The sequence below is a fragment of the Rousettus aegyptiacus genome, unplaced genomic scaffold, assembly GCF_014176215.1.
Source record: "Rousettus aegyptiacus isolate mRouAeg1 unplaced genomic scaffold, mRouAeg1.p scaffold_m13_p_11, whole genome shotgun sequence".
In the NCBI taxonomy this organism is placed as follows: Eukaryota; Metazoa; Chordata; class Mammalia; order Chiroptera; family Pteropodidae; genus Rousettus; species Rousettus aegyptiacus.
The window spans coordinates 42,801,239-42,821,778 of NW_023416286.1; the positions used below are offsets into that span (position 1 = coordinate 42,801,239).

General features: G+C 40.6%; 1 protein-coding gene across 4 annotated transcripts in view; it reads left to right on the top strand.

Moving 5' to 3' along the window:
* TACC1 (transforming acidic coiled-coil containing protein 1) overlaps positions 1-20,540 on the top strand; it is an 87,074-nt gene that overhangs the window by 15,482 nt on the left and 51,052 nt on the right. For 2 of the 4 annotated variants that reach the window (XM_016127372.2, XM_036228739.1), the window contains exon 1: positions 3,205-3,344. The exons of 1 other annotated variant lie outside the window; for it this stretch is intronic. In XM_016127372.2, coding sequence (XP_015982858.1) covers positions 3,268-3,344 — 77 coding nt within the window. In that variant the 5' untranslated portion in view covers positions 3,205-3,267. Of the gene's footprint in view, positions 1-3,204; positions 3,345-20,540 lie in introns of those variants that run through there. One more of the 4 variants, XM_036228742.1, reaches the window with a different exon arrangement.

The following is a 20,540-nucleotide window of genomic DNA, read 5'->3' on the forward strand; positions in this document are numbered from 1 at the left end:
TCCTTCTACAGAGCCTAATTATCATTCTGGGGGATAAGGTTTGACACCGAAGGGTATATTTTGCTATTTCAGGGGCAATCTTGAATTTCCATTTCTTAAATTTTCTTTCTTCACTCTTTTTTTAACATAAAAAAAATGCCTTACTGACAGAATTAGAATGCACAAATGGAAACCTTAACACTGAATATCAAGTACTACTCTTCCCAAGCTCCACCAAAGGCTATATATCTCCTTCGACCCCAACTGTCCATCACGTTCAACAGCTTACCTACCAAGGACTGCAAAATGTGACTACCTCCCTCTTCTCTTCTCTTCTTTTTCCTTTTGTGGCCACATTGGGCTGAAACTACAGGATACCATAAAATAGTCAGGTTTTATTCTCCCTTTATTCCATATCAAATGAATTACCAAGTGCTCCCCAGCCATTATTTTCCTGCCTTCCACTTGAAAGAGAACTCTTCATCTGTGTGAATGGTTCTGAGCCCCAGAACCAGCATTATTTGCTCAGTCAACAGGTCAGATGAACGCAGGGTTGTCCACACTCACAGCTCTCCTCCGACTGCACAACTTCAGAACCACATCCAGGGAGAGGAGGTGTTACTATTTCTTCAATAATTTTCCTCAGAGAACTTGTGATTGCATGAGAACAATTCTGTATCTTCATTAGGGATACCCAGGCTTTTTATTTTTTAAATTAAATATAAAAAGCAAGAAGAATTTTAAACCAAGGAACATAAGGCAGATGATCTGCAGATACCTCCTAGTCTATTCCTTTGTTGGCAATCTGCAGTCAGTCTCCAGGAGAGAGAAAGAGATCTTGCCTTTGTTTGCATGAGGACCAGTCTTTAAATATTGGAGGTCCTTGGGTCTATCCTGGGCATTTTCCCTGAAAATTCAGCCCTCATAAGTTTATTTCCCAAAGACAAGGCTTCTTCTTCACTATCTTCATTTCCTCAGGTCCGAAGTCCCAACTGCCAATGTCTCTGTACCAGGACAGCAAAACCAGTAAACACAAGCAACTCAGCAGAGATGCACATTGGGACCCATATAGGCAATGTTTCACATTATTTTACAGACTCCATTTCCCCCTCATTATCTCAGTTTCTCTGCACCACTTGATAGGGTATGGGTTTCACTTTTTTCCTTTTTTAAAAAACCATTTTATGGCACTACCCTGTGCCTTTCTGCACTAGTATTGATGTAACCCAACAGCCCATCTGGTCCACCCAGTAGGAAGACAACTTTCCCATCTCCACCCTTCTCTTCTGTCACTTCCCCTCCCATTTTCTCTTGGAAGGACCCACTGAGAATAAAGACCTTTTTCAGTAGGAGAAGCTGAATGCTCCTCTGGAGGGGACCAAGAATTATGTGTGCATTATCAATGGCACTTCAATCACATTGCCAAAATATTCCAGATAAAATGTGTGAAGAATTCGAACTTTTTAAAAAAGTTATCTGCCAAGAGTCAACTTTTCTTCAGCTATTTGAAATCCTTCCCATAAAATCTCCATTCTGATCTCACTACACTTTTACTAATTAATATTTATTTTCCCACTCCCAAATACCCTGAAGTATGTATCTACAATGTGGCAGCATCCTGAACTCTAGGAACTCTCTGGCTCTACTACAGAGAAGATAATGTAAATACAGGAAGTCAAAATTCAGCATAAAAAAGAGAGATCTGTTGTAAATATGTCTTTTTTATGAGTTTTCTGATCCTTTCTGGAAACATAAAAAAAATAGCCACAAACACTTTTAGTCTCCTAGAGCTTCCAGTCAAGAATGATAGTTAATATTGAACACCATCCTGTGTGCCTAGCCACAGGCTCATTCATTCATTCAGCCAATACTGTACACCAGCCAGGATACAGGCACTGTGCTAGGCATTAAGCTTGTATACAGAGATAAGAAACTGTTCTTGCCATTAAAGAACTCAGATTCTAGTGGAAAGGCAGACAAGTGAAGAGATAATTACAAAATAAGATTGGTAAATGCTATATTAGAGGAATTGTTACAGGGACACCGGGAAGGAAGATGATAATCTGCATGTAGGTAAGTGCATTTGTCAGCAGCTATGAGTGTCCCCTATGTGTCAAGTGATGCTGGGGGAACAATGAAAACAAAATAAATTCCCTGTCTTCATGGAGTTTACATTCTAATGAAGGACACAGGCAATAACAACGACAACGAAAAGGTAATATCAGGATGCAGGATAGTGTTATAGATGGGACGTCTGAGTTGGATCTGGAAGGGTAAAGGGGTGTTAGCAGAAAAGGGCATTTCCAATCTGTAAAAACCAAACAAAACCCTGGGGTGGAGGAGACAGAGGAGGTAGGTGGGAGGCAGGAATGGATGAGAAAGAGCATAAAACATTCTGAAAAGGGAATTATTAGGTGGATCACAGGTGCAATGGGAGAGATAGGGTGCATTTTTTTCTAAGACATAGTTTGGAAAAACATTCATTCATTGGTGGTCAGAACCAGAAGGGACATTAAGAAGTAAAAATGAACACACTCCCTCATTTTACAGATGAAAAACAACAACGACAAAGCTTGGAGAGGGTGAAGTAACTTGTCCCAACCCAACCAGCTAGTTGGGGACAGAACCAGGATTAACCCAGTTTTCTATAGAGCTCAGTTCAGGCCTCACTTCCAACCGCATGCAGAGGCTGCGGGCTTTGAAGAGTAGCCTGTGTTCCGGGCCTGGAGCACACCGCCCCCTACTGGGGCGTCTCTGCAGAGCTACCCCTACGGTCCTGCTCCCCGCCACCCCACTTCTAGTTTCTCCCTAGAACTCCCCCAGGCACCTGCCCGCTGCACCAGTGCCGCGGGGCCACCCAGGACTGGGAGGGCAGAGAGAGCAACGTTTACCCGGGTCGCAGGGCCCTGGGGGCGCGCCCAGGCTTCCCGTATACTCCACCTGCTGCCCTCCCTCCGCCGCCTTGGGGCTCCCTGGCTGGGAGATGAGGCGCCGCTCCCCGGGCCCCGGCGCGACCTGGGCATCAGCATTGCCTCGCGGTGTCCTCGGGCGGGTGTCCCCGGGCGCGGCGCAGGCCGAGCCCTGCAATTGGCGGAGTAGTCTCCAGCACTGTCCTTCTGCCAGCTTTCCAGGCAGCGAGGACCCTGAGGCAGGGCTCCCTGTCACCCCCGCCCACCCCTCGGCCCCACCCTTCCTCCCGCGCCGCCGCCTCCTCCCAGCTCAGGGTCCGGGTCGGCCCGACGCGCCGAGGAGCACAGGCGAGCGCAGTCAGGGCGCGAGCTCCGAGCCATGGGAGGCTCCCACTCTCAGACCCTGAGGGGCCGGGAGCCGGCCGGGGAGAGGCCCCCGAGACCCAGAGAGACCGCGTGAGTCCCAGAGCCCTCTCCTGGGCTGCCGTTCGGGGGTTTGCGTGTCAGCCCGGAATGGAAGCTCCCGCGCCCGTCCCACAGGGGCCGGGAAGGTGGGGTTCCCGCTCGCGCCCGCGGGACGCAGGAACTGCGGGGTTGGCCTGGTGGGACACCCCTCCCTGAGCCTCACCCTGCGGGGCCCTGGGCACGCCCTCCCGGCCACGACTTCACCATGACAAAATTGCGCCCAAGTGGGGCTCCTGTCCCGTTCCTGTTCACGCTGCGCGGATGGGAGAAGGGGACTCCGAGTTTTTTCAGACTCGTGCAAGCAGGAGAACACATGTGTTCTAAAGGGCTCTGAAACATTCACGAGACAGAACTTTTTGCAGGGAAGGGGAGATATTAGAAAGGGACTCGAGTCCCAAAGATAACCGAGCTCATGCTGGCCTTCAGTGTCCAGGGCTTTTGATGCAGTGCTTGCTGCTCACAAGAACTCCCTCTCTCGTTTGTTCCAAGGGCTTCATGATGATCTCAGAGAAAGGGCTGTATTGTACCAGCAGCAATTAGGCTTTTGTTCTGGGACGACAACAATTGGGGACACCAAGTACTGAAATGAAAGCGGCGAAGGGACATTTTTAGAGAATGTGATTTAGAGCAAGTTGCATGGTTTGAAAGCTGGCCTGGCTTCTTGCCAGAGAGAAGATGCGTTGATAAGTATTTGCTAACTCAAACAATCTTTAAGCATTTAATCTAAAAAATTTTAGAGAGTCTTTGTGTCCTGGAGGTGAGGTAATGTTAAGGAATCCATAATCTATTTTAATTCAGCTAGTGCCGAAGGTATTTATTTTGAGAAAGATACACTTAGTCATCACATATAGGCAGCCTGGACCATGAGAAGGCTTTTTGACCATCTTTTTAAGGTAAAACATCTTCCCAAATATCCAAATGATAAATGTGTTAGTTGTACCTCCTAATATTTACATATGTTCACTAATATAAACTTAGTTCAGGCAGCTTATTAATCATAAGAATAGCTGAGAATGAGTGAGCATGTGAAATGTGTGAAGATCTATTTTAGGTAGTTTTTAATCCCCAAATATACTGAGTTAGTTTCTATTATTGTCTCATTTTAGTGGTGAAGCACAGAGATTAAGTGACTTGTCCAAGGTCATACAGCTAGAAAGTGGTGGACCTGGCTTGTCCAACTCCAGAGCTCCTGCTGCAGCTGCCTCCTACAGAAGAGTTGGCACTATCCTAGGAAACAAACTTATCTCAGCTGATAGAGCACACCCAGTTTTTTTCTTCAATTCTTCCCGAATAAGGGAGAAATCTGAATTAGCAATGCTTAAGGTCTAATAAGAAGAAAATGCCAAAGTAGATTTAACTTTTAAAAAAACAAACATTAGAAGAGGTGGAACACTGAGATGAAGTTAAGAGTTTTGGAGGCAAGGTAGCCCTGGGTTTAATTTTAGGCTCTGCTACTTAACTGCAGGAGAGCTTTTATCTGTTACTTAACCTCTCTGTGTCTGCTTCCTTGTTTGTAAAAGGAGAATGAAAACAATGTCCACTTTATAGGCTGTTCTGAGGATTACATAAGATTATGTATATATAAATAACAAGTTATAGTTTTATCTCTGAGCAATATATTGTTTTAGCAAGGGTCAAAGTTGACTAAGCTTTGTGAACATGTGGCTGGTTTTATTGTATAACTTAAAAGTAAGCATTGGAACCATTCACTGATAGCACACCGAAGGAATGAACTCAGTGCTTTCTATGTAGGATTCAGTTATTAGGGTGAGGAATTTGATTTTCAACTGTTGAATTATCCAGTGATTTGTCAATAGAAGATCTTTGTAGTGAGGTTCTGCATGTATCTTATATATTTAGCAAAGATTACCTAAAAAAGATGAACGTAAAAGCCCATCCTTGGGAACACAGCCCAGGGATGCCCTGCCCCACTCAAATGAGTACATTAAGAAGCACATTCACTCATAAAGGCTGTGCTGGAATTACTGGCATCATCAGAATATTTAGGCTCTGCTTAATGAGTCAACCAACCCTACAAACCACTTAGCAGATAGCTGGTGAAAGTCTTTAGAAATATGAAATTCCATTGCCTGTAATACACGTGAAAAGTAAAAAGTATACCTTTTATCCAAGTCCTGTCTTGTTCAAATGTACAAGCCACCAAATCTCTCCAGGGTCTGAGAAAGTGGGGAATCATTTTTAATGTCGCCAGGCTGCAGATTTCCTGCCGGACATGTGGTGGTCGTGGATAACACTGACCTCAAGGAAGTTCTCCTACTCGGGCTGTTGCATTTTCAAAATCTATTGTTCCTTTTTAAAAATATAAATACATGAAAATCTCACACAAGAAAAGCATTACTGCTGGCGTTTGTCTTTTGAGGGAGAAATTATGTTTCAGAACGTTCCTAATTTATATTTCAGAATAATTTAATCAAACACTAAATATAACCACATAAATCTCTAAGCAGAGCTCTATTGTGAAATATAAACAAATATGGAAAGAAATGTTTAATTTAAGTTAAAACTTATTATTTTTTAGTATTGTAGCTGTTTACCTGCTCTAGACCCACGGAAACAAATGAGCTGGCTTTGATGAAAGCAGAGGAAAATTTCACTTCATTTCTTTAGGGAAGTTGTACAATATGGTGATTAAATGCAGAAGCTGGAGAGTATGCCCAACCTGGGTTGAAATTCCAGTTAGATCTCTTGCTAGCTTAGTTTAGGAAGCTTTGGAAAATAATTGTTTAACTCTTCATTTGGCAAATTTCTGTATTTTTAAAATGACAATAATAATGAAATGAAATATTTTATTAGTACAGGGCCTGGTACTTAATAAATGCTCAATATCTGAGTTACTATTTATACATTTACATGTATCTGTACCCATAAAGCAGACACTATGCTAGGTTCTTTGGGAAATATATTTCTGAGTGAGGCAGGATCTCTTCTTAAGGGGAGGTTGAACTGTGTGCTAATTCAGCAATATCTCTTATGAAAGCAAAAATAAGTTAATTTTCTCTATAGTTAATTTCCATTTTCCATTTTCCAGAAAGATCATGAGGATAGACATATGTTTGAGGAGATGGTAGTTTTGTGAAATGCTTGAGTTCACCAATTCCTTAGATGAGATCACCATATTTTTAGCAATGTGCCAGAGTGGGCTTCCCAAGAGCCATAGATAATTTGTGGAGAGAACTGAAAAGTGATAAAGCGGAGTCTATTATTCATTAGGAAATATGGTGTGTAACTAATTCATCTAGCACTTGCTGAGCTTGTCTGCCTCGAATGCAAGATGTGCACCTGTTATCAGTTCTTATTAAGTTTCTAGAACAATCATCTGCATTTGGAATATACCATGGTGCAATAATAGGTCAGTGGCAAAGTCAGGAGGAGATTCTAAGGTCTGGAGTGTTTTTACCATGCACCTTTCTCATCATGTGAAAGATGCAGGTTCTACAGTGTTCTAGTGAACTTCAAAATCAGCAACAACTAAGCCGAAGTGTCTCTTTATGGGCAAGTCACTTCATGTGGGACAAATGTTCCTGACATGAAGAGGGAGGTGCTGGCTTTGAAGTTTCAGACACAGGAAAACATGGCTCAAAATAAGTAAACTTAAAGAACAATATTTCTGAAATCCATTGCTTTCAAGTTCATAATATTGTTCGCCACCTTCGGACCACACAATTTTTATTGTCATTAAAAACATTTAAATTCCCAACTGTTATGGAAATTTTTTCAAATATGCATGTGAAGTGTTTTAGTGTACAATTAAGAGAGAGATTTAGAGAAAGTTTGTGGAAAAGACCCAGAAAAACCAGCTACATGAAAAAAGTTCAAAAAATTATAGTGTTTAACTTGAAGGAGGGACTTGGGAGCTGTGGAAATATCTAATTTTTAAGGGATGTTGGTTGGCTTCATTTTCATTGAAGCCAGCCCAAAGGAAAATGCTTTGAATTGCATGATAAGGAATTACTTGTGGGTATATGGTGAGCTTAGATATCAAAACTTCTAGACTGTGAAGTAGTCGAAGTCGTAAAAAGAGTTAATGGAAGAAAAATCCCTCTTTGCAAATCTTTAAGAGGACTGAAATTCTAAAGGGGTTCAGGTATAGTTTTGCACTACAATTTCTTCTCCATTGTAGCTTCAGAGACCAATTGTGTCGCACCCTACTTTCACTCCATAGCTTCTCCCCACTGGTAGGTGTTTCAGTATTAAAAATCAAGAATAGAAAAGGAAAAGGGGGGAGGGCATAGCTGCTGGTGTCCTGAGTTAGCGAAGTAGATTATCTAATGTCAAAATTGGATAGTAGCCAGAGTGGGCCGCAGGATGTATGTTTGTTAATTCAAGGTCAGGAAATGAACTAGTAGCGTCTCAAATGGCCATGGAACATGGAGGTCCATCTTCTCAGGAAGCTCAGTGTGCCTATTGTGGGGTGCTTTTTTCCTGCATTTTTTATTGTAGTAAAATATACATAACATAATACTCACCATTTTAATCATTTTTAAGTGTAGAATTCTGTGGCATCAAATACATTTGCAATGTTGTATAACCATCACAATTATCTATTTCCAGAACTTTGTCATCATACCAAACAGAAACTCTGCACCCATTAAATAATAACTCCCCATTCTCCCTTCCACTAGGCCCTGGTAACCTTTATTCTACTTTCTGTTTCGATCTCCCTATTCTAGGTCTCTCCTATAAGTGGAATCATACAATATTATCCTTTTGTGTCTAGTTTATTTAATTTAGCATAATGCTCTCAATGGTTCATATTGTAGCATGTATCAGAATTTCATTCCTTTTTATGACTGAGTAATATTCCATTGTATGTATGTACCACATTTTTTTAATCTATTCATATGTTGATGGACACTTGGGTTGCCTCCCCTCTTCGGCTGTTGTGTATAATGCTGCTTTGAACTTGAGCGTGAAAGTATGTGAGTCCTTGCTTTCAGTTCTTTGGGGTATATGCCTAGGAGTGGAATTGCTGGATTATGTGGTAACTCTGTTTAACTTTTTGAAGAACCACCAAACCGTTTCCTTAGGACTTCATTTTCCATTCCCACCAGCAACGAATGAGTATTCCAGTTTCTCTACATAATTTTGTCATTTTCTGCAATTATTATTAATAATCACTATCCTAATAGGGATGTGAAGTGGCACCTCATTTGTTTTGAGTTGCATTCCCCATATTTTCATATGCCTCTTAGTCATCGGTATGTCTTCTTTGGAGAAATGTCTATTCGAGTCCTTAGTTCAGTTTTGAATTTATTTTGTTGTTCTTCAGTTATAGGCAGCCTTTATATATTATGAGTATTAATCCCTTTTCAAGCATGTGATACAAATATTTTTTTCTCATTCTGGAGGTTTCCTTTTTACTGGGTTGATAATGTCTTTGATACACAAAAGTTAATTTTGATGAAGGAAGTTCAATTTTTCTTTTTTCTTTTTTTTTTTTTGTTTCCTGCGCTTTTGGTGTTACAAACAAGAAATTATTGCCAAATTCAATATCATGGTGATTTCCCCCTACATCTTATTTTATGAGTTTTATAGTTTTAGCTCTTAAGTTTAGGTCTTTGATCCATTTTGAGATAAGTTTTGTACATGGCGTAAGGTAAGGGTTTCTTTAATCTTTTGCATGTAGATCCAGTTTTCCTGGCCCCATTTGTTGAAAAGATTATCCTTTCCCCATTGATTGGTTTTAGTGCCTCTGCTGAAAATCAATTGACCATATATGTGAAGGTTTTTTTCTGACCTTCCATTCTATTTTGCTGATATATATGTCTGCCCTTATACTAGTACCACAGTTTTGATTACTGTAGCTTTGTAGTAAGTTTTGAGATCAGGAAGTTTGAGCCTTCAACTTTGTTCTTTTTCAGGATTGTTTTGGCTGTTTGGGGTTTCTCGAGCTTGTGTTTTTTGTACATGCGCTTGCACATGCACGTGTGCGTGTTTCATTGCACTCACATGTTCTTTTCTTGGATGGTGACAGTCAGCCAGCCTTGCATGAGAAAATGCTAGACTGCCTTCAGGTGGCAGTATGCTACCCCAGAAATCTTTTTCCTTTGCCCTCCCGCCTACCTCATTCCCAGCCAGACTTTTTACCCTGAGATATTTGCTGAGAACCTTCTGTGAGTCGGACACTTGAGCATTGAGTATCCAAAGAGGACCGAGCTGCAGGCTGGTGCCTGGGAGAGGCAGGCAGGAGACTGGAATCACTGTGCAGGTCGGAGGTCTTGAGAGATGAGCATCAGGGAACCCACCCCTTCCCAGACGAGAAACTGACAGTTGAAGGAATCTGGAAGGATGAGTGAGTTGCCAGGTGGGGGGCATCTGAGAAGGGCAGTTCAGGTGAAAGAAAATCATGTGTGAAGGAAGGCCTGGTGGTTCAGGGACCTGCCAAATCTGGGCAGTGGTGATTTGGAGTAGGGTGGATGTGGAATGGGCTGAGGGGGCTGGAAACATTGAGTTTAGAGATGTGGGTAGGGCTGTGTGTTGAGGTCTTTGTGGCCAGGTGGGAGTTTGGACTTAACTCTGGGAGCTATAGGTGGAAGTGTTCAGCTGAGGGGTTGGCCAAGTCACCATGGCAGTCCTGGATTGAACTGAGGAAAAGTATTCTCTCAAAGAGGCTCACCTAATGGCGGGGGTACCTGAAACCACAGCTTCCTGTGACTCTCCTGAGCACCTCCCTGCCCTGCCGAGGTAGCACATTCAGGAAGCTAGGTTTTCCTTTCAACTTCTTACTTGTCTTCATTTTTATGTATTAGGAATTCAGTAGCATGTATAAAGATTTTCATTTTTCTGATTTTACAAATCTTCTATGACAGACGTATATTCATTTTATAATTATAAAGTACATTTTTAAAAATCTAAAAATTAGAAAACCTAGAAACTGTAAAGAAAATAAATCACCCATAACCTCACCACCCAGAGATGACTGTTAATATACTGGTACATTTTATTACAGTTTATTTTTATTAGCCATTTGTAATTTATTTCTTATTTATTTTTCTTTGCCAGTTTTATATCGAGATACTAATTTTTCTGTATTTATTTGTGAGAGGTCTTTATATAATGAAGCCAGTTAACATTTAACATTTACCGATGTGCTAGGAAAATGATAATCTCTTACATGCATTAACTCACATGATTCTCAAATAATCCTATAACGTAGGTTCAGTGTTAAATTCCCATTTCATACATAAGGAAACAGGCCCAGAGAGATTAAACAACTTGCACAAGGTCTTATGTCTAGAGTGACAAAATTGAGATTTAAACTTAGATTTAAACTTAGATATAGCGTGCCTATTCCTTGTGTTATACAGATCTATTAACCCTTGTCCACCATTTTTGTTTTTTTTCTCTGTTTTGTTTTGTTTTGTTTTGTTTTGTTTTGAGAGGGAGGTATTTAACTTTTTTATTCGAGTTGTTTTATGACTTCCTTCTCTTTATAACAGACCATTTACTCTATCTCAAATTTCTAGACTCACTAGGCTCTAGCATTTTTTTTCCCCAAAATAGCTAACCAATTATTCCTGTACTAGTAAGTAATATTAAATAATCTTTTCCCTCCCACACATTTGTGGCTGAAGCAGAGGAAACAAAACTTCCAGTCATTTCCAGATTGGGTCTGCCCAGTAGGCCACTCATTAACCAGCAGAGGCTTCTGTTTACCTGCTAGAAAGTAAGTTTTTATGGCTCTTCTCTACTGATATCAGTTTCAGGAAAGTAAATGTTTTGAGAAAACATTGTCCAGCCCATTCTATAGATAAATATCCATATACTATATTGCACTTATATGGGTCAGATAGAATACCTCTCTTGGATTTCTTCCCTGAATTATTTTTGTCTGAGGCTAACAACTGCAGAATGTTATGTTTCTATGGCTACATCAAAATCATTCTTAAATAGGGGTTTGAAAAAACAAAACTAGAAATGCTTGGGCAAGATTTAATGATGGGAAGATGACTGACATTTTACCTACCCGACATCACCTTCTAATCATTTCTCTGGGTCTAGTAGAGTCTTCCTATCTCTGTCCCTTCTCCTGTTCCTTCCCTTGTCTTTTCAAACTTGTGTATTCACTGGTTTTACCATGCGTGAAGCCATGGTTCCTAATAAATGGCCATTAGCTCAAAGTGATGACATTTGGAAACACAAGTCAAGTTCTGAAAAACATGGGCCTCCTTTACAGTTGACACCCACGTGTAGGTTGGCAGATTCTCTTAAGGACAAGATTAGAACTAAGAGATGTGCCTTAATTTCAGGAGTAGCTGACAATAGCGGGGAGAAAGAGAGACAGAGGTAGTAGTATTATTGTCTGGAGTAAGCCTGCTCTTACCTGTTTTCTACCCCTTGCTTCTTGGTCCTGCCACAAGGGGGCACCAGCCATTTGCTTAGTTTTTTGGCAGAGGTTAGTCTAAGGTGAGCAAGACTATTTCTTCAGCCTGATTCCTTTGCTGGGTGGGATAAAATGAAAAAGTCATCTGATATGAACTGATAGTACATGTAGGAGAATATAAAATATATTAGGGAACGAGGAAGGATGAAATTGCGTTTTTTGGTACTTCCGTTTCCTTCTGCTGGCTAGGATCTTACCCTTAGGGATGTGTCATTTCTCTTTACTCCTCCAAATCAACATGGTCCAGAGCATATGGTTTGTGGCTTCTGAGAAGTTATAAGTCTTCATTCTCTTTCCTGTTGTTCATTGGTGCTCACTGGCTAAATGGTAGTATAAACACCCTGTGTTGGAGGCAGAGGGGGCTTATTGTGACTTTTTGTATTTACAGAAATACAAATCTTGAAGAAATTCTCTTAAAAATTGATTGGATTTGTGACAGGACTCTCTGGTGCCCTCTGGTGGCTGCTGTAGCTCCTGGCAGGCAAATCTGTATATAGAGCAGGTTTTCTTCCCAGAAAGGGGAGACTGATGCTTCCCCAACTCAGCAGGATGCCAATTCTTCCTTAACAAGAGTAGGTTATCTCAGCTCCTGACGAATATTCTTCAGAGACAAAAACCCAGAAGACTCCAATACGTACTCAACTGGCCCTTCCAACATCTCTTTTTCTCAGTCTTTGTTGCCGTAGGCCTACACTTCTTAGTTTCTCCTTGTGTTTCTCACTTGATAGTCCTTTCCTAGTCTATGGTCTTTTTCTTTTAAGTAAAAGTTGTTTTTATACCCCTGATAATTCTCTGTCTTGTTTGATTGATACCATACTCCTGTTTTCATGGTCAGTGGGGCTGGAGGGGAGGGTCTTGTGTTTGACTGAAGTGCTTGAAGGTTGTGTGTGACTGTGTGTGTGTATGTGTGTGTGGTATGTGTGCAAGTGTGTGTAAAGCATGTAGATGTGCCTGTGCGTGATGTGCACAGGTGCATGTGTGTATGTATGTGCGTGAGCCTGTGTCTGTGCTGCCAGCCCTGACTTTCCCACAATTTCTTCCTCACACAGCAGTGACAGTTTCACACATAGAGATGTCAGAAGACTATATGGTTTCCCCTGCTGAGCCAAAGAGCTCTGTGCAGGGCTGTCTTGTGTGTCTTGTATAGAGTATGAATACTCTAGCTGAAAGCATCAAATCCCAGATTTCTCACATGTTATACAAAGCAGAGAGGTTTTTGATTCTGCATTGTTTATCAGCATGAAAATATGTCCCAGGAGTGCAGCTTTCTTGCCTTCTAAATAATCTTGAGTGGAGAGTGGATTGGGGCTCACATTTCTCTTCTGCAGTCAGTAACACAGCCACCCGCAGGTTTCCCTCCCTCCCTCCTTTCTTCCTCTCTCCCATACTTCTTCCCTTCACACCCTCTATGGGAGCTGAATCATGTTATTTCCTTTTTTGGTCATAGTCGAGCTTTCCTCTACTTTCATCACTTGGAGGAGGCTCAGGATATGTGAAATACATCAGTTCCTTGCATTATGCTGTCTGTAATGTGACTGTTTTATGTCGAGTTCAGAGAGAATAGCAGTTTCCGTGGCGTGCCTCACTCACAGTGAGTCACTCAGTAGATGTTTTTGAATGAGTGGATTTAATTAAAGTGTGGATGTTGAAGAGACAACGATTCTGAATATCTTATTTGAGGGGAAAAAAATCGACATCTAAGGGGAGAAAAAAAGATTCTGGCACAATATTTTACACTTATAAAGGCACTTTAATATCTCATAGTTAGGGAATTTCTTTAAATTTGGCTCTTGATGGTGTTGGCGAGGGAGAGTGCATTCTGGGAACATCTGAGGCAGCTTTTTACAAAGCAGATGTACCAGAAGCCATGGAATGAGGCTGAAGAATGTTGCCACACAATCTCCGTGTATCCACTGCTGGCACCAGCAGCCTGGGAAATGTGTCTACCAGCTGTCATTACTTGAGGCTTACAGAGCATTTAAAATAAAGGGATTATTGAACCAAGAGGCCAGTGACTAATGAAAATGCCCATCAAATTGGTTAATCCCAGTGCAGAGTCACCTCTCTGCATATCCAGTCTGTGGATATTGCTGAAACTCTGCCTGACTCTGGGCTGGCTGCTGGACACGCCACGGTGACCATGGTAGAGGCCATTGCTCCTACAGGTTGCTCCTGTGGGCAATTTTTCGCTGGTCTCCCTCCCTGAAGATGCTGGTTTTCCTTCAGAAACCTACCAAAGGGCCCCAGATTTGATATAGAAAATGGGGTGGGGGTAGTGGTGAAAAAGTTTAGAGAGGTTGTCGGAAGACATAGATTGGATGGGCTTGGGTCACATGCCCGGTACTGAACCAAGCGGTTTTGTCAGGGAGGAAGAGGCCTGAGTCACTTCCCCACCCCTGCATCAGGAGCCAGGATACCCAAACCACAGGCCCTGAGAGTAGGAGGTGGAGGCTCCTCAAAGAAAACATGGATTGCTGCTCAAAGAAGAGAGAATGATGTTAGATGGACAAAAATAGGGAAATGCCTCTTATAGCTACAATTTGGCTTTTGTGAGTTAGTGCTTAGTGATACTATGGACTCATAGTTTTGTTGAGGTAATTCAGAATATTTTGGATGAAAGGAAATAGCAAGTGATATTTTGTCCATAAATACCATTTCGAGGAAGAAATATTGAACTTGCTTGCTGTTTGTTGATCAAAAAGCTTTTCGTCTCTCGTTTGGGAGTTAGAGACATTTTTCTAGTATAGAGAGGGAGAGTCTACAGTGTGACTGAAAAAACAATGATTTAAGGTACTTAAGAGTGCTTCCTGCATTGGCATCAGGAAGGCACACAGATGGCTGGGTCACTCCCAACTTTTCTGATTCAATGGGTCTCGGGTGGGGCTCAAGATTTTGTATTTCTTATTCCCAGGTGATACTGACAGTGCTGATCCAGGAACTGCACATTTAATACTGCTGATTTAAGGTAAAGGACTTAAACACTCTATTTACAAAAAAGAAAGAAAGGAGGAAAAGAAGAGAGGGCAGGCAGGAAGGAAGTGAGCCAGTGTTTCAATAAATACATTACAAGATGCTCAGAATGCATTAAAAATCAAATGTGTCCAAATAAAACCAATAATGGCATATCATTTTTACCCTATTTCCCAAAGTTTTAGAAGACTGACTGAACTCACAGTTGATTAATGTTTACAGAAAAGGCTGTCTTGTGCACTGTTGTTTAAAAATGCAAATTAGTACAACCTTTCTGGAGGGCAGTTTGGTTATATGTATCCAAATATAAAATATGTTTGTTTTGAGACACTACAATCCCATTTCTATAGTTTAACTCTAAAAATCATATATGTATGAAAAGATGAATGCATAAGGTGGTTCATCACAGTTTTATTTATGGTGAGGAATAGCGAACACTTTAAATATCCCTCCTGGGGAGCAAATGATGTAAATTGTGTAAACATGCAAAACTTTGTTATGCAGCTAAGAGAAGGCATCAGAACAGTTGGGCTCTTTGGGGGTCAGGAAGAGTCTTGGCTGCACATCCTGGTTCCTGCTTCCTCCTCTGGGGAGCAGAGCTATGATGAAAACAAGAGAAGTGTGGCAAAGGTCCTCACCTCTAGCAGAGGGAATATATATATTTAAATCCCATTTGCTTAAAAGTATCTTACTATATCTATCATCTATCTATCTATCTATCATCTATCTATCTATCTATCTATCTATCTATCTATCTATCTATCTATCTCTGTCTTATCTACGTAGCTATCCATGCTCATAAGTTTATGCTTATATATATGTAAGAGGAGGATCTGAAGGATTTGTCTATCCTTTCATTCGTTCCCTAAATATGGTTGATCATAAAGAACAATGTAAACAAAGTCTTGGTGTTCATAGAGAACACTTCTTGTGGGGAAAGACAGATAATAAGTAGAAAAATATAAATAATTTGATTTCGGATGTAAAAAAAAGATGCTTTGAAAAAGATAAAAGCAGGGTATATTGCTCACCAACATTTTAACAGTGGCTGTTTATCAAAATCACAACTATGGATAAGTTTTCCTTTCTTTGTAACTTTCTGTCCATCAAAAATTTATTTTTCCAAAACCATCATCTACCATACTCAATTCAAATTAGGCTAAGGGAGCATCCTAAGATTTCCTTCCTGGAGCAGGCCTTTCCACTGGAACGTCTTGGGCAGGAAAGGGGTAGGGTCAAATGTTCTCAGTCTTTTATTTCTTAATAACCAGCTTTAAATCAAAATCTCAAAAAGTAGCTTTAGGGTTGCAAAGCTTTAGCCCCCTTCAATATTATATGTAGTGAGGTACCGAGTAGAGCAATAAGGATAACCTTGCTTATAGTAGTTCTGTAATACAACAAAATAACTTGACGAATTATGAGTCCATATGAAAAAAGTTTCTAAAAAAATACTTTATGTGTAAGCGCTGGAAATCATCACCAACACCAATTAATGTTAAAACCAAAGAACAATAATGATTCATTCACTTATAGGATGTGGGTCAGTTATTACTTTTGCCTTTGAATTTGGAAGATACTCATATTTATTATATAATATTTCTGGACTTATAAAATTATATTATTTTCTCCCGAAAGAAATTAATATTCTTTATACAGTATCCAAATCCATTGTGCCTAGGAGACTTGGCCTTTGTCAGAAACTGAATGACAGCTCACTGCCTTCTTCAGCTTTTTCATCCACATCTGCCATCATTAAAGATGCAACTGCCTAATTTCCAGAAAGGCAGTATTACAACTGAAGTCATTACAGTAGGGAGAAAAGTGGGCTCTGTCCTGTTTTCAGGATAGTTATACCACCTTACTCACATGGCAGGCTTGAGTTTCATGGTTGGGGAATTTCCTGGTCTAACAAAAAAGACACCACTGAAATATAAGACAAATTTTTTAAAATCTAATCCTTCTCATAATAATGTGGAATGAAATTTAAGGCAGGTTCTCCCTGTATTGCCATCTAATGGAATTTAGATGTTGAAATGACCCCAAAGAGATTTTATTGTCATTGGGGAGGTGAGGCTGCTATAACAAAGAGACCCAATAGAACAATAGTGCAAAAAAGATGGACTTTCATTTCTCTGTTACTCAACAGCCCTTAGGTGGTGATTAGTCTAGGGCAGCAGGCCACTTGGCTCCATGAAGTCAGTCTGGTCTGACCTTGTCTGTTTTGTTGCTTTACCATCTTCCAAATGTGGTTCTTGTAAGGGAGGAACATTTTTCTCTTTTTCCCCTTCGGTTTCTTTGGCTGGTCTAACAATTAAATTAACTACAGGTCAACAGGAGAAAAAAAAATTAATTTTGTATATACATGATACACATAAAAACATGAGATCTGAAGACGATCAGGCAATTGAGGCTTATATGTGCCATCCTGCACTAAGGAATGTGATAAAGGCTTGGGGCTTCAAAGGAGAGAACGGTAATTCACAGGAGGATAGGAGAGAAGATGTTTGGTAATGCATATTTGCCCTGCCACACCATTATCTCTGATAATGGCTCTCTTTCTGAGCCCGGCTTCCATCTAAATTCTTTAAGTAGTTCAGGGAGAGGTAAAAGTTTTCCTTGAGCCTACTGGGTCTTGATTCACTTCAGTTCAAAGTAATACAGATGCCAAAGTGGCACATTTTAGGGTGGCATATTCTGCACCCCTTTATCCTCATCCACACAATAGAAGCCTGTAAGAAGGGGAAAGGAGAGTGTAAGACAAGTTGTCTTCCTTTTAAAGACATTGCCTCCAAATCGCATCTACCATTGGTTCACATCCCACAGGGCAGAACACCTTGCTGCAGAGAAGGATTCTAGTGGGGAAATGTGGCCTCTAGCTGGATGGCCATGTGCTGAGCAAAAACTCAGGAGGTTCTTTAACTGGATGAAATAAGGAAATAATGGATGTGAAGGGAAGTTAGACTCTACCATGGTGGTCTTGTGGAAATTCAAAGGATAAGGGTGCAAAAGCCACACAATGCTAAAGAAGCACTACAGATTTTCTTTTTTATTTAAATTAAAAGTGTGTGTGTGTGTGTGTGTGTGTGTGTGTGTGTGTGTGTGTGTGTGTTTGTATTCTCTGGTACAAAAGGAATAGAGTCATAAATTATGTTTCATAATTTGTGTAGGAGATATCTTTTGACAATTTTATCACGTTTCCAATGGTTGAAATTTTTCATTTCCTCTAAAAAAATAGAGATCAGTGTGACCCCAATATTTTCACCTACCCAGTTGAAGCTAGTTGCACCACTCTTGAGACACAGGAATCTCTCTTGCCATCTGGGTAGTGTTGAATTTACCATGAAGCTAATGAAGCTTAAATTTCAGGACCCTTCACTTGTGCAGGGCCCCTCCCAGGTCTCCAGAGGGGCCCTAGCACTGTGTTCGAAATCCTTTTTTATTTTTTTTAAAGAGGGTTCCCCAAATTCTTAAGCTTTCTCTTCTACAAAATGGAGCCTTGCCAACCCATTCCATGTCTCCGTCTCCCACTGAGCCCCACCGCAATTTCCACTTTTTCCCAGGCTTTCTACTTTTTCCCAGATGGGAAGAGGCTCCTGGTAGTCCTATCTGCCTCATCGACATGGTTTCTCAGAAGAAACCATCCTAGAGGGAAGAATATCCAAAGAGAGGGCACCCCAAAGAGAGTGGCTTTTTGCATCTACCACTTGAAGTGCACCTTTTCTATACTTGGCCCATTTGGATGTTTATGAGGACTCTCCTATTTATTGGTAGGGATCCCTGGGAAAATCTCTATTTTTATGGCACCTTGGCTTTGCAGGCAAATACCTCGTGCAGTGAAAGTGTCACAATTTAGTTCGCAGCAAGTGGCTTACATTAGACCCATAGGCTTCCCAGTGGGCATTCCTCCCCTTTCCACTTCTGCAAGTCATCCAAGCTTGTTGCTGCTTGTATTAAGTTCTGGCAGGTTTGAGTTCTCCAAATAAAGGCTCCTTTGATTAGAACTTTCTTGTAACTGTTGGAGAAGAGAATATTCTGTTAGTTCTGCTTTCAGATTAGAAAATTAATCTTTTATCAGCCCAAAACATACTGTTCCTGGAGTGGAGTTTGACTGCATATGGGGAAGAAGAGGGGAAAGATGGATGCAAATATGCACACACATAATTTTGCACATAACTCCAGGGAGGTTATGATCTTCTGAAATCCTCCCTTGCTAAACCCAAATCAGGAGCCCCTGTTTTATAAGTTGAAAATGTAGCCAATTTGATCGATTCATAATAATACCTACTCATGATATGAGGCAAGAAGGTGGGGGTTAAATGAGAGAATTCACGTGAAGTGCTGATGCCTAGCAAGCCATCACAATTGTTTACTTCTCTTTCAAAATTTGGATGATTTTACTGGCTTTCATGAGTTCCTTAGGATATAACAATATTAGCTTTTGGTTGCCACTATTTTCCACAGCCTGTCAATTTGCCCTTTAATTTGAAGGCAAACATTTAGAATCTTTATTCTTCTTACTTAGCCAAATCTGCAATCTTTATTTTGCATGTGATTTTGTTAATTACTTCTAAGTTTGGACAGTCATTCTTCCGACAGAGCTTTGACAGATTCTGTTGCTTCTAGATTGTTTTTTCCCCATGGTTTTATTTTTATTATTTAGCCATCTAGTCCATCTGGGCTTTATCTTTGTATATGCTTTGAGGTAAGGATTTAACTTGATCTTTTTCCCCATTGCCAACTGTCGACGAAAGGACCTTCAAACCTATAGAAAAAGTTTATAACAGTTTATTTGAGCCAAAATTTTGAGGACATGGCCAGAAGCAAGATCTCAACAGACTGAGAAAAAGCTCGAGAGAATGGCAATTTTGCAGTTCTTTTTATGCATTTAGAATTGAAGGAGAAACTGTAAGGAAGACTACATGAAATCCATTGGTGGAAGATTAAGGGGAAGGCAGAAAGCAAACTGGGGAAATCTCTAGAACTGGATCAAAAGCAAAATGGAGAAACATATGCTTCTTTTTACATGGGTCGGTACAGGATAGTTAATATTTAAAATTTACAGCACACAGAGATGGCATTTGGGCAGCAAGATAACAACGAAGAGTTTCATGGTCACCTGCTCTGGTGGTCTTGGTCTCATGCTGCCGTTGTGTCTTCAAGGGGTCTGGAAAAGAAAATTATTGACATTTCAAAGGTATGGTATTCTAGATGCATAAGAACAATGGATAGGGTCGCTTAAGGTGAAGATTGACCTTAACTAGGGAAGCTATAGGTAGGGACAAGGCTACCCACATCATCTGCTCAGTTAGGAGTTTATGATCAGACCATGCTGTATAAGTTACTTTCCATCACTGAGCTTGTCAGGCCTGCCATGTGACCAACCCCCCCTCCCAGCTTGTCAGGTTTACTACATAACCTCCTTTTTATTCACATAACTGATTATTCTCCAACCATTTATTACATAATCTTCTCTTCCCCACTGTATTGTAATATAATATTTATCATATAATAAATTCCTATATTGTGTAGGGTATTTTTCTGGGCTTTCTGTTATGTTTCACAGAATAAGGGTATGCCTATTTTTGCATAAATGTATGTTAACGTCTTAGAGACCTAATCCCCTTCTTGACTCTATTTTTTTAAAGAATCTAAAATATGCCCACCAGTTTATTTTTTTAGATAAACTTTTGAAAAATATTGACAGATCCTGGGAAAAATTCCCTAAGAATTTTGAATGAAAATTGCATTAGCCTATAAATTAATGGAGTAGTATTGGCATCTTTACAACATTTAGTTTTACCAACCTGGAACAT